The 13,583-nt window shown below is 39.5% G+C and overlaps 1 protein-coding gene across 3 annotated transcripts in view; it reads left to right on the forward strand.

Moving 5' to 3' along the window:
* The window catches only part of dennd4c (DENN/MADD domain containing 4C), a 46,848-nt gene that overhangs the window by 21,076 nt on the left and 12,189 nt on the right, over positions 1-13,583 (forward strand). For all 3 annotated transcript variants that reach the window (XM_058394853.1, XM_058394851.1, XM_058394850.1), the window contains 14 exons: positions 1,780-2,032; positions 2,164-2,233; positions 4,677-4,846; positions 5,165-5,406; positions 5,564-5,630; positions 5,772-5,830; positions 6,618-6,762; positions 7,963-8,138; positions 8,224-8,324; positions 9,042-9,257; positions 10,314-10,459; positions 10,697-10,735; positions 11,434-11,564; positions 13,101-13,233. In XM_058394853.1, coding sequence (XP_058250836.1) covers positions 1,780-2,032; positions 2,164-2,233; positions 4,677-4,846; positions 5,165-5,406; positions 5,564-5,630; positions 5,772-5,830; positions 6,618-6,762; positions 7,963-8,138; positions 8,224-8,324; positions 9,042-9,257; positions 10,314-10,459; positions 10,697-10,735; positions 11,434-11,564; positions 13,101-13,233 — 1,948 coding nt within the window. The remainder of the gene's footprint in view (positions 1-1,779; positions 2,033-2,163; positions 2,234-4,676; positions 4,847-5,164; positions 5,407-5,563; positions 5,631-5,771; positions 5,831-6,617; positions 6,763-7,962; positions 8,139-8,223; positions 8,325-9,041; positions 9,258-10,313; positions 10,460-10,696; positions 10,736-11,433; positions 11,565-13,100; positions 13,234-13,583) is intronic.

Consider the following 13,583-nt stretch of genomic DNA (forward strand, 5'->3'; position numbering starts at 1 on the left):
GATTCGCATTAAGCCTCTGTTATTGCCAGAATTCATTTCTTGAGTCAACCTCCTGAAGAAAGTGTGTGGCAGGGACATTGAGACGAATACTTTGAGTTTTCAAAGTCATTACAGCCCATTTTAGCGGTCTCTCTTATTTTTATTTATTTTTTTTTCATTTCTTTTTCATTTTTTTCAGTAATCATTAATTATCCGTCACCTCTTAAATCTGCGATGTCCAGAAAATAGAAGAGAATTCAACTTTGGTTAACAAATGATCCAACAAAAAATATTTCTACCTATTACTGCAATTCTGTAAATTTCTGAAAAGAACTGAAATGAAGTGAAATGTGCTTCATAAAATTTACTTAGATGGCTTAATGTCAGCTAAATAACTAAAGCTTCAACAATAATGCCTTCAGAAGCTAACATTGTTTTCCCTGTGGCTGTATGCCATGTAATCATTGGCCTTTTTCCTTCACCCTCAAATCAGACTTGCTCAGGAGTATAAAGCTGTCCTGCTTTTTCCTCTAGACACAACTCGGGTTTAGAAGGTTTGAAAATGAGTCATGTCTAATATCCCTGCTATTATTGCTCTCTCTCCTCTCTCCTCTCTCTCTCACGTTTTGTAAAATAGTCATGCCCAGGCTCTATAAATATTAAATAGAAATCTTTTTAGTATTAAATTAAAAAAATGTATATTGAATGAATATACACTCCCTGGACAAAAAATGGATTTTCTTATTTCTCCCATGTCAGAAGACATATTCCGTGGCCTTGGAAAAAATGATGCTCTGTTTCAGAGGTGTCAAATTACTGGCCTGCAACAAGCAAAGAAAACCATTAATGAGATTGTTGAAACTACTAAAACTGGGTTAAGAATCGTCCAACACGTTATTAAAACCTCAAAGGATAGTCGTCAACCATCATCTTTAAGGAAGAAATCTGGACGGAAAAAAAAATCTTGAATGATTGTAAAAAAAAAACAGTAGAACTTACAACTATGTTTAATAGTAAATGTAAGAGCAGTTCCACATGCACAATGCAAAGAGAAGTCAAGGGATTGGGACTAAACAGCTGTGTAGCCTTAAGCAAAGCAATTGTGATGCTAATAGAAAAAAAGAGCTTTAATTTGCTAGGGAGTATAAAGACTGGACTGTCGAGCAATGGGAAAAGGTCATGTGGTGTGATGAGTCCAGATTTAACCCAGTTCCAGTGTAATGGGTGCATCAGGTTAAGAGGAGAAGGGTGCATCACTTCATCCACATCATATCTACCGTACAAGCCTGAGGGGACAGTTTTGTGATCTGGGGTTGCTTCAGTTGGTCAGGTCTAGATTCAACAATGTTATGTGCACAAAAAATGAGGTCAGCTGACTACCTGAATATACTGAATGACCAGGTTTTTCCATCAATGGATTTTTTTCTTTCCTGATGGCATGGACATATTCCATTAAAAAAAACACTGAGGTCAGCAGGAAAGTTCTAATACTCTTGAGACTGAGGAGTGTTATGGAAGCAATGTAACCTGTGGAGTGGATAAAATGAGTCATGGTCTGCCAGCATCTCTCACATGCCTATTGTTTTGTCAGATGTCCTCTTGTATTAGAACAGCTTTGATTTTCCCAAAGTGGGTTCATGTGCAGAAACAAAACGGTTCAGTGAAATTTTCATTAATTCGCACAGGTCCCTGCTTTTCTACCGCATGCTCTAATTCTAGGTATTTGCTTTCAGAAATCTAGTCTCTGTTTTTTCCATTGCATCTCAGACCCTCAGCACTGTGTGTGTGTGTGTGTGTCAGGGTGATGTATGAAGGGAAGGACAGGCTGATCCAGGGCTGCGAGGTGATCCAGGCCACACCATACGGCCGTTGCGCCAATGTCAACAATAGCTCAGCTACATCACAGCGCATCTTCATCACGTTCCGTCGCGCACCCCCCGTCCAGCCCCGCAACACTCTGGCCGTTACTGATATCTGTGTGATAGTCACAAGCAAAGGCGAGACTCCACCACACACCTTTCTCAAGTTGGACAAGAACCTTAACTGTGGCATGGTGAGCCCTTATACCAATCATACCTAGATAACATGGTATTTTCAAGTGTTGTATTTAATATTGATGATGTGCATTTTATATTAGGAGAAACGGGTGACCTGATGGTGTCCTTTTTACTTTTTCATTCTCAGTGGGGCTCCAGTGTGTACCTGTGCTACAAAAAGTCAGTCTCTTCTTCCAACTCTATCGCCTATAAAGCAGGTAAGCTGACATTTGCTTTTACTCCTGCTTAGCTGTTTTATGTCACTATGAATGCTGTGTATTTTACTCACTGTTTATTCTTTAATTAATATACATCTCATTAATAAAACTGAAGGAGTTGATGATTCAAGGCCTTGCTCAAGGATTCAGAGGTAGCAGCTTGGCAATAGCGGGATTTAAACACACGACTTTATCAGTAATCCAGTGTCCTTACCACTGAGCCTCCACTCTTCGCTACTCTTATGTACACTGGTAGTGCATCAGTACAGCATTACTGAGCAAACAGGCATCCACAATAGCACAGTGATTGAATGCGTGGAAGCCTGAGGATAGCTCTGTACTGCAGTTCTGACCTGGCATATTCAGAAATTAAGCTGACCTTTTATATTCAAAGGAGCAAAACAGACTGTGGGCAGTACCTCCATGTCCGTATAAATCAGCTGACATCAACAGCAGACCACAGTTTTTGGGGATGCAGAACAAGTAAAGTATTTCATTAGAGGAAATAAAAAGTACTGGAAAAATACTATAGCAGAACTGAACGTCATGTAAAAACACAGGCAATAGTTCATTTACTCCAGTTTTAAACCACCTGCATTAGTCATCTAACATGACTTGTTCAGAAAGTGAATGACGCCATTCAGTTGAGCAGGTTAGGCAAGAAATTTTAGCGGGATCTTTGTACATTTTAGCTGAATACACCTGCTTTGCACTATATGTGTAGCTTTTGTTTTTAAAGCTACTCTCTTCTCATGCAGTACAATGTGACAGTAAATGGCATTTACGTATATTATATGCTTTTGAATGATACTAAATACCCTGTGTTAGCTTTCATCGAAGAGCTTTACATGGTTACACACTGACAATGAGAGGCCAACTGTACTTAACACTGGTATTATAACCTTGCCCTTTCATGCTGTTAGAGCACGGTTAATATTCATGGAGCACCCAACTCAAGTCTTTATCTTCAAGCTGCCTTACTTCCTGTCAGATGTGGTCTTGTTAATCGTTAAAAAACAGGACTTCCTGGCTGGCCCTTTCACTTTTTTTTGCTCATTATAATGTGTGACGGCTATGGCTAAGCTCTAAAAACTATCTGAGATTAGGCTCGACCCAAATAAGGAAAAGATACATTTGGGTAAATCTACTATGTGCTTAATTGTGGTCAGCACTCCATTTAAAGTCATTGTCCACTGTATTAGGGACACCTGTTAGATCAGACTAGTTAACTAATCAGCCAATCGTATAACAGAAGAGTAACCCCCCAAAAAAACATGCAGATACAAGAGTTTCAGTTAATGTTCTAAATTAACATCAGAATACGGAAAAAGTGTAATCTGTGTGAAACATGACATGGTTGTTGGTTCCAAATGGGCTGGTGTGAATAGTGCTGAAAGAGCACACACTAGTTCATGGAGTATACACGAATGGTACAAAATGGTAGAACACACATGGTTCTGGGAGTGGAAATGCCTTGTTGATAAAAGGGCTCAGTGGAAAAAGGCAAGAATGGTTCAAGCTGCCATGAAGGATAGTCATGTAGATAAGCACACTTAACAGCAATGGTGAGCAGTACACATGCACCAAGAGGTGGATGAGCCACAACAGCAGAAGAACACATCAGGTTCCACTCCTTTTAGCCAAGAATAATAATCTGATCCTGTCATTGGCTCAGACTCAATGAACCTGGGCAGGTGAAGATAAAAAAAACAAACAAAAAAAAAAAACACCTGGTCTTTTCCCAGTGTCCAGTTTGGGTTTTCTGGGTGTTCCTCTGACCTCTCTTATCAACAAGGTATTCCCCTTACAGAACTGTTGCTCACCAGTGATTTTTGTAAACTCGAGTGTGTATAAACCCCAGGAGCTCAACTCTTCCTGAAATACCCAAACCAACAACCGAAAGTACAACAACCAAATCGAGTACCAACAACCAGAAGGGTCAGAGATCACACTTTTTCCCCAATCTGATGTTTGATGTGAACATTAACTGAACCTCTAGACATGTATATGTATGTTGCTGTGTGTGAGTGTGTGTCTGTATGAATAAATATATATATATATATATATATATCATATTTATATATATATATATATATATATATAATATATATATATATATATATATATATATATATATATATATATATATATATATATATATATATATATAACAAATTGGCTTCCGTTCCGTTTCCCAGCCCAGCTGGTTTCAACAGTCAAAATGTTTACTTTATCCATCCAAAGAGATTAATAGTGAGTGAAATGCTTGGGGTGCATGAATAATTTGTTTCATATTAACCTGTCTCGTTTGTTTCAGACATTGTGCTGATAAGCAAGGCAGGATTTCAAAAACATTTCAGCTGCTAGTGTTGTTGATGAGCTCAGAAGCCTTAATGTTTTACTGCTGTTCTAGACAACTGAGAGCTCATTTTCTTCCCATCAGGTCTGATTTTTCGCTACCCAGAGGAAGATTATGAGTCCTTCCCCCTTTCTGAGTCAGTGCCTCTGTTTTGTCTTCCTATGGGGGCAAAGATTGAGTGCTGGGCTCCCAACACACAGTACCCCTTACCTGTCTTCTCTACATTCGTCCTAACCAACTCATCTGGAGAAAAGGTAGAATTTTATTCCTCATACAAAGAGGTTTTCATTAACATTCACTCACATTATGAACATGCATAAATTTTCAGTGAGTTGCTTATTACACAACGGGTTTAAGGTCCATTAGCTTTTAGCCTGAGTAGAAAATGGAACCCACAAATAATAAAGTAAGAGGAAATGTATTCAGTACATACATAATAATTAGTAGCACTCACTGTAATGACCAATTACTAATTAGTAGCACTCACTAGAATGATCAAACTCTGTCCTGAGATCTGTTAGCCAACTTTTTAGATCCTTTCATAAAGTCAGACTTTGCCACAACTTCTTCAGGTCTATGGTGCAGCCATCCAGTTCTATGAGCTCTACCCAGCAGATAACCTGACTGAGAAGCAGAAGATCCAACTTGGACTCCTTACAACTGTGGACAAGAAGCCCATTCCCAATCGCACAGTCAACACCAACAAGTGCATCTGTCTTCTGTCTCGCTGGCCCTTCTTCCAAGCTTTCAAACACTTCCTCAGGTTCCTCTACAAGCTCTCCGTCAATAGTGTCAACCCTCTGCCTATTGAGAAGTAAGAGATTTGCAGCTCTGCACTATTTGTGTTTAGAATTATTCAGATAGACTTTTGTAATATGTGAACTTTCTCTGAAATAACAAGAGCCACTGGTTTTGTCTGCTGGGACAAGTATTAACTTGTTTGCCTTTTTTTGTGTTATTTCCTGTTACAGACACATCTCCCATTTCATGCACAATGTGCCCTTTCCCTCTCCACAGAGACCCAGAATACTGGTCCAGGTATGGCCTCTAATTCCACGTTATTCCTAACACACAGAGTTTATATATAATATAATGTATGTTTGAAATGATAGGGAATCATAAGGAGGTGAGACAACATGTTGTATTTAAAACATTAAGATTTTTCTTCCCATCCTTTAGCTCTCAGCACATGAAAGCTTAATGCTGTCCCAGCCTGTATGTACACCTTTACCGCTTAGGTAAGTTGGCAGTTGTGTCATAGGTGGATATTTATTTATCTTTATTATTATTGTTATTGCTGTTAATAATAATAATAATAATAATAATAATAATATCATCATCATCATCATCATCAGTAGTAATAGTAGAATTATGATGATTCCCTTTGTACTGTATTATTAAGTTTTATACTACTGTAAAATAGTTATTATTTTGGTGGTGCTACTGTTTGTATTTCTACAAAATTATGACCCTTTCTTCAAAAGACCTACCTAGCCAAGTTTAAACTTTCCAATCTGTTGAAACCAAAGCTTAATGCAAAACACATTCATACTCCTGTCAGCATAAGAGAATTTTTATGACCTTTGCAATACACACACACACTTAAATGTGCAGTCACACACACAACTGCTTGCGAATAAAAAAGGTTTCTAGTTCAATGTGTGTTGTGGACTGGTCAGGCTAGGTTTGAAATTCATCAGCAATAACTTTGAAGTACAACATCTCGGATGTTTTTTCTTTGTGGTAGGGTGAGCCAAAGTTTAGGGAAAGAATTGCTGACTCCCAGTCTCCGCTAAGTGCAGCTGTTCCACTTCTGTAATATGTATTCAGTGTGTGTTCTGTCTCAGTATTGAAACTGAGGACAAGTTGCCACGTCAATGCTGTTCGTAGCTTTATATGTAGCATGGGGCAAAATTGTTGGTAGTTCAGCTTAAAGAGCTGATTGCAGCATCAAATGTCTGCCTGTTGCTACTTCTCTTCAAGTCTCTATCTTCATCTTAATTTCTTTTCACTCCTCTCCCACAGCGGTGCAGACTATAGCACTCTGCTAACTAATCTAGGCCCGGAAAACTGTGCCACGCTGTTGCATTTCATCCTGCTGGAGAGCAAGATACTCCTGCACTCCCTCAGACCAGCTGTGCTGACCGGGGTTGCTGAGGCTGTGGTGGCGGTGAGTTGTGTGAATGTGGGTTATGCAGTGCCTTTTGTACCTGAAATCATTTATAATAATAATGCCTCCATGGTGCAAGCAGTAAACTGCTATATATTATATATATACAGTTAATTAACATTAATGTTAATGATGATAAGAGAATTTAGTGATGTGATCGTATTCCGTTTTAAAATAATGACATTTCAATAAAATTAGCGTGTGTGGGTGTATTCCCGGACATCTGCCACTTAATTAGGAACACCTGCACATTCATGCAATTATCCAGTCAGCCAAATATGTGACAGCAGTACAAAACAAAATCATGCAGACACTGGTCAAGAGCTTCAGTTAATGTTCACATCAAACATCAGGATGGGGGCAAAATGTGCTCTCTGTGACCCTGCATGTTTGCTGGTGTCCGACAGGCTAGTTTGAGTAATTGAGAATCTGCTGAGCTTCTGGGATTTTGATGCACAGCAGAATCTAGAGTTCTCCAGTGAGCAGCAGTTCCTGCGGGTGGAAACACCTTGTTGATGAGAGAGGTCGGAGAAGAAGGGCACTACTGATTCAAACTGACAAGTTTAAAGTGAATCAAATAATCGTACTTTACAACCATCTGAATCTCAGAACATAGAACAGGTCATAATTTGAAGTGGAGGAGCTACAACAGCAGAAGACCACATCTGGATTCAAAACCCATCAGCCAGGAAGAGGAATCTGAGGCTACTCTGGGCTAAACTCAACTAAACTGAAGATCGGGAAGAGCATCACCTGGTGTGATTTAATCTGAGCTAGCAGGTGGTTGGGTCAGAATATGGTGTCAGCAGCAGGAATCTATAGAGCTAGTCTGTCTTCTGTCAACAGATCAGGCTGCTGGTGGTGTTATTGTGTGGGGAGCATCACACACTTCTTCTCAAACTAGTTCCAGGAACATGACAGTGAGTTCAGTGTACTTCAGAGGCCTCTGCATTCAGAAGATTGATTCTGTTCGAGCACCTTTGCAATATGGTAGAACAAGAGATTTACTGCATGAATGTGGAGCTAAAAATGTGCAGCATTTATGTGAAATAGTCATGTCACCATGGAATACAGCAGTGTGCTACAGTTTTCTTCAGCTACATTAAAGGCACAGTATACTGATGACACACGTGTGAGAGAGGAAGGGTGTGTGATGGATAGATGATGTTTGACATTCCATGCTTCTATCTCTCCTTCCAGATGATCTTTCCTTTCCAGTGGCAGTGTCCCTACATCCCTCTGTGTCCTCTCTCTTTGGCCGGGGTTCTGAATGCGCCCTGCCCTTTTATTGTCGGAGTGGACTCCAGGTACTTTGACCTCTATGATCCCCCACCAGATGTGGTTTGTGTGGACCTGGACACCAACACTATCTACCTGTGAGTTCTGTGTAAACTGTTTAAAAAAAGAATTTCAGCAATTGTCTTAGCATTTCTGTCTAATACCATTTTAATCTTGCCATAGGTCTGATGAGAAGAGGAACTCTAGCTGGAAGAATCTCCCAAAGAAGCAATGCAAGAGTCTGATTAACTCACTGGTCAACCTGCACCAGCAGCTTAACATTAGTAAGAAGGAGCTTTAACTAAAGACGTTAATCTTACCACTTATCTCACTAAATATGGTATCTGGGTTATGACAGGATCAGATCTGTGTAAAGTTAGCTGCTGTTAATCATTAAGTAGTAATTGTCTGGTAGAAGTAGAAGACGAGTTGACTGATCTCTATAAGATCCAGGTGCAAATTCCTTGTTAAAAGTCCAGATAACTAACATAACATAATGCAGAGAGCAATTACATTTTAACGCTAAATTATTGAATTATGGTTATAAATTGCTTCATTAGAAGCATTTTTAAGGTTTGATTTCATTGTAGCACTACACTTTTTTTACTATTCTCTGAATATCCTATAAATATTTTCTTTCCACAAATATTCAGATTGCACTGTTAATCTTTCCTCAAACAAGCCATGTCATCAGTTTACTAATCAGACCAGAGAGGGGAAATAAAATGAAAATCAGTGTAATCTTTCTTTTCTGTCTCTAGCTCTATAGCTGATATCTCTATCCTTGTAACTAGTTTTCAATACTGCCTTCACCTAAATATTTCACGTATTATAATATATATGACTGCTGAGGCCACTGTAGAGGAACTGCTACACCAGTGGTGCTGCTTCGTGTTCAGAAAATGACAGCGATTATTTATTTTTCCTTTAAAATCTTTAATCATGCTGTATTTGTTGAATCAAGACTGACTCTTTTTTTTTTTTTTTAAATCATTGTCCAGTGAGGAGAACAGCTACAGCATCGGCGGTGGAGATGACCCCGATGGAGGCTGATTTCACATGGCATAAAAAGATGACCGGTCTCGAGATGGAGATTCAAGAGGCCTTTTTGCGCTTCATGGCCTCAATATTAAAGGGCTATCGATACTACCTCAAACCAATCACTGAGGCACCCTCTGAGAAGGCCACCGCTGCTGACTCTCTCTACGATCTACAGGGTAACACAAAAGTTATTAACCAATAACTTGTAGTGAAATTGTGCGTTATACACTGTTATTGTTTGTGTTACTTGAGGAATGAACGTTGCTCTAACATCAAAAGGCAGGAGAAATTTTTTAGATAAAAGACTTGGAGTGCAATACAGTAGAGTTTCTGTTTGAAAGTGCATAAGTATATGTACATTATGGAGCCAAAGGTATGTGGACACCTAATCGTTACAACCATGTGTGTTTGTTGTAATGCAAATTGTAAATTACGTCCCATTTGACATTTAGTCTCCCTTTGCCGATAATCTCCACTCCTCTGGGAAGGCATTTCCACTACATTTTGGAGTGTGGCTGTAGATATTTGCTCATTTAGCAACAAGTGCATTAGTATCAAGTTCATGATTGATGTTGGGTGAGGAGGTCTGGGGTGCAATAATACCACACTACAGTTAAAACATGCACCATCATGTTACATTCAAGTTTAATAAGCAATTAAAAAGGCTGGATTTTTGTTAAAACATACTAACATTTTAAAATATTCAGAAATCTCTCCTGTCATCAGTTGTGTATTGTGGTTATGTTTCGTTATATACTGGGTCACTGCTCGGCATTAATTTTGCTGTCAGTGATGGTTTTGATACAGTCGTCTGTCTCACTTCTCCAAAACAAAAATGCCGCATTTGCACATAGGTGCACTAGGCCTAGTTTTAGCAGTTACAAGTCATACCTCACTGACCATTTCTGTTGCATTACTAAATGTAGTTCTTTCAATGTCTTAACTGGTGAAAATACAATGTCTGAGTGATTTGGACTCATTAAAAGCACAATCAGGATTCTTTTGGAAATCTGTCATTATAAAATCCATGCTACTGATGTTCTGTTACCATATTTTAGATGCTCATGTGTCCTTTGAATCCTTTAGCTTTCTTGATGGTGCACAATAATATATCCATCCACCTCCACAGGCATAGTTTATTAGTGACTCTGTACATTTCCACTGTTGATATCTTGTGCAACTCTACAGCTCTAAAGCCACAATGTGGTATTGCCTGCTTTGTTCTGCTTCAGGGTTTTTAAAGAGTCGGGATCGTGCTCACCAGAAGTTCTACTCCCAGCTCACCAAGACTCAGTTATTTATTCGTTTCATAGAGGAATGCACCTTTGTCAGCGACAAAGATACTGGCTTGGCTTTTTTTGACTACTGCATTGAAAAGGTACAGACACACACACTTCTCAGCCTTGGCCCTTCAAACTGTTGTTGCCTTTGGCAACAGACACATTGTTTCACCTTCACACTAAATCTGCACATTGCCAACTCTCTGATTCAAAAAAATGCTTTTCTGTGGCTTGTCACAGCAAGTAAACAGGTTTCTTTGAGTGAGTAGTATGATTTATGAATCACCTTCATTTGTTTCCTGTAATTGAGTTTGTTTCTCTCACTTCTCTCATAGCTTTTCCCATCTGATAAAGGAACAGACAAGGGCACAAAGGTGAGCCTCATTTTCCATGAAAAATTCCTGTGCAACACACTTCACTACTCTGCCATCATTATTCTGACAGCATTGCCCAATCGGCTGCTGTGCTGCTTATGAAGGCAGAAAAAAAAATGCTAGACCGAGCCTGGAGGTATAACGTTTGATAAGTGCACATGGTGTTAGAAGAAGGAAGTGCCTCTTGCTGCTGAACTGAGCACCGTTGTGGTGTAGAGCCTGGTAGAGCCTCTTGGTAATGTAACTGGCTCCAGATCAGCTTTTTATTAAGATTAAGGCCAGATGGCCGATGCTGTTCATATGCAGTACCATCGGTTCAATGGATTAAATTATTAACTCTGCCATCTGCTGTTGGAAATGTTGGCACATTGTTAATCTGAACACGTCAAGCTATAAAAGACATGGAAAGTCCCTGTGAGTTTCAGGGGAATTAGTAATCTACAAATCACCAGCCACTATGTAAATATTGTCATGAGATCAAATATTAAAGCTTAGTTTTTCTTTTGACCCATTGTATTTACCTGTGCATCTTTAACTTTGCAGGTTGTTTGGGATTTGTAAAGCACAAAGTAAAATAATTTAATGATTTGTAGATGACCAGTGACCTCAGTTCTTAGTGTTATCCTTACCCTTTTTTGGGGGGAAAAACAGTGAGTGTGAAAAATACAGTGATTTAACTGATTATTCTTTCTTTGCAGGTTGAAGGAGAGCTATCAGAAGACACCAGGCTGGTAGAGCTGGATGAGTCTCAGAAGAGCGAGCACACTGTCTTTATCTTGCCCCCAGAGCCCCCGGCCGATGACAGCCCAGATCCTCCTCCAGTATATAGGTTTGTGTTTTACACACACACGCATGATTTTCAATTAAAATGCAATTACATTTTTAAGTAAATCAGGAACCTGCTGACATAAAAAAAAAATTACCAGCCATTTGAAATAGTGAAGTCTTTCTATTAAAATGCACGTGCTATATCGCTACTATACCAAAAGTGTAAGTATTTTTCTGTCATGGCATTTGCTAGTTTCCTGATCATTTGCAGTATAGTGGTTTGTTTAGCCACTGATCTCATGCTGCATTTCTTAGTCTACCTGAATAGTATATGAAGGCTTTCAGATCCATTAGCACAAAGCTATCTGTTTTAATACTTGTCAATTCCACAGGGTCCTATAATCGGGTCCATGCCGGCCTTGAGCCAGATCGGCCGTGATAGCAGATGCTCATGCCCGTTACTCAGCTGTTTTCTCTGCAGTGACTGTTTTTTTGCTCACCATCTCTCTAGCACTTTTCCTCCCGTCATGCTTGGTTAAATCCTAACCCACAATTTCCCCTGTGCCAAGGGAGACAAGGGTCCCTAAGTACTCATGCCAAGTATTGTTACATTTGTGGCCTACACACCGCTTTCTCCAGTCCACTGAGCTAGTTAGTCTTTTACTGTTTATTACCCTTGATCAACCTACTGTGCCCTGTTTGTCTAGTGTGTGTAGGTACAGGTAACTAGTAAGTATTGTCAATGTCATTTTCCATTTGTCTGATCACTCATTTTGGCACTTACTTAGGAAAACTATGCTAATACTGGGTAGAGCTACCCTTTACTCTCATGTGGCATCTTCATGGCATGGCCCTCAAGATGTTGGAAATATTCTATTGTGATAGTGGTCCATGTGCATTAAGTAATTCTTACAGACCCAAACAGCCTGGACTGTTCACACAGGTTGGATCCATGGATGGTTCCAAGGTTGGATCCATGGATTCATGCTTCTGGCATCAAATTATGCCTCTACCATCTGTGTGCCTCAGCAGAAATCAAGATTCATCAGACCAGGCTATTTTTTCCCCATCTTCAACTGTTCAGACTCTCAGATGCTTTCTGTTCATTGCAGGCAGAAGTGAAATTGTGCACTCTGATTTTCTACTCATCTTAACTGTACAGAGTGGCTATTTTAGTTACTGTAACCTTTCTGGCAGCTTGAACCTGTTGTGCCATTCACAATTGACCTCTCTCTTCAACACTGTGTTTCTGGTGTTCACTAGATGTTTTTTGTTTTTTTGTTGCTATATTCTAAGTAAACTCTAGAGACCTTTGTGCAATATAGAAATACTTAAACCAGCCCATCTGGCACCAACAATCAAATTCACTTTTTTCCACATTTCTCTCCCATTATAATAGTTGATGTGAACAGATGTGTTACCAGAAGCTTCTGATCGTGTCTGCATGATGTGTATTGCACTTGATAGACTGATTTAATCAATTGCGTAAATGAGATGTACAAGGGTTCCTAATAAAGTGCTCAGCGAGAGTATATAATGTTCTTTACTTTTTTTAATATTTGATTTTCCCGGTGTTTGTTGAAAATTCATCCAACAGCTACAAGAGCTTCCCTCGTTTGCGGCTCGAGTTATTCGATCACCCCTTACAGCTTAAGCCAGCACTCAGCACCAGAGCTGCAGGTTCCAGTGTGTCCAGCAGCCCTGCTCTCCTGGCTAAAAGAACCAAGCAGGTATGACCACAACACACACACCACACTAATACTGCACTATTGCACCATGTCATGCACTCTGAAATTGCTGTGTCATTCTGGATCATCTTATTGTTAGAATCAGTGACTTTCTGGCTACTAATGAACTAGAATCATTTCACAAGAGTGGCTGCTTAGCAGAAATCACACACTGGACCCGTGACCAGAGTTTTTTGTACACAACGATGTCTTGACAAGTATTTGTTATTCAAAGTGATGACGCATGGTTACATTTATAGAATGTCAGTATGTCCTTTTTGAGGGATTTGTGGGGAAAAAAGTCATCTATATATGATCCCAGACCAGAGGTCCAGGTAAATCCTATGTACTCT

This window comes from Hemibagrus wyckioides, linkage group LG07, assembly GCF_019097595.1.
Source record: "Hemibagrus wyckioides isolate EC202008001 linkage group LG07, SWU_Hwy_1.0, whole genome shotgun sequence".
Lineage (NCBI taxonomy): Eukaryota > Metazoa > Chordata > Actinopteri > Siluriformes > Bagridae > Hemibagrus > Hemibagrus wyckioides.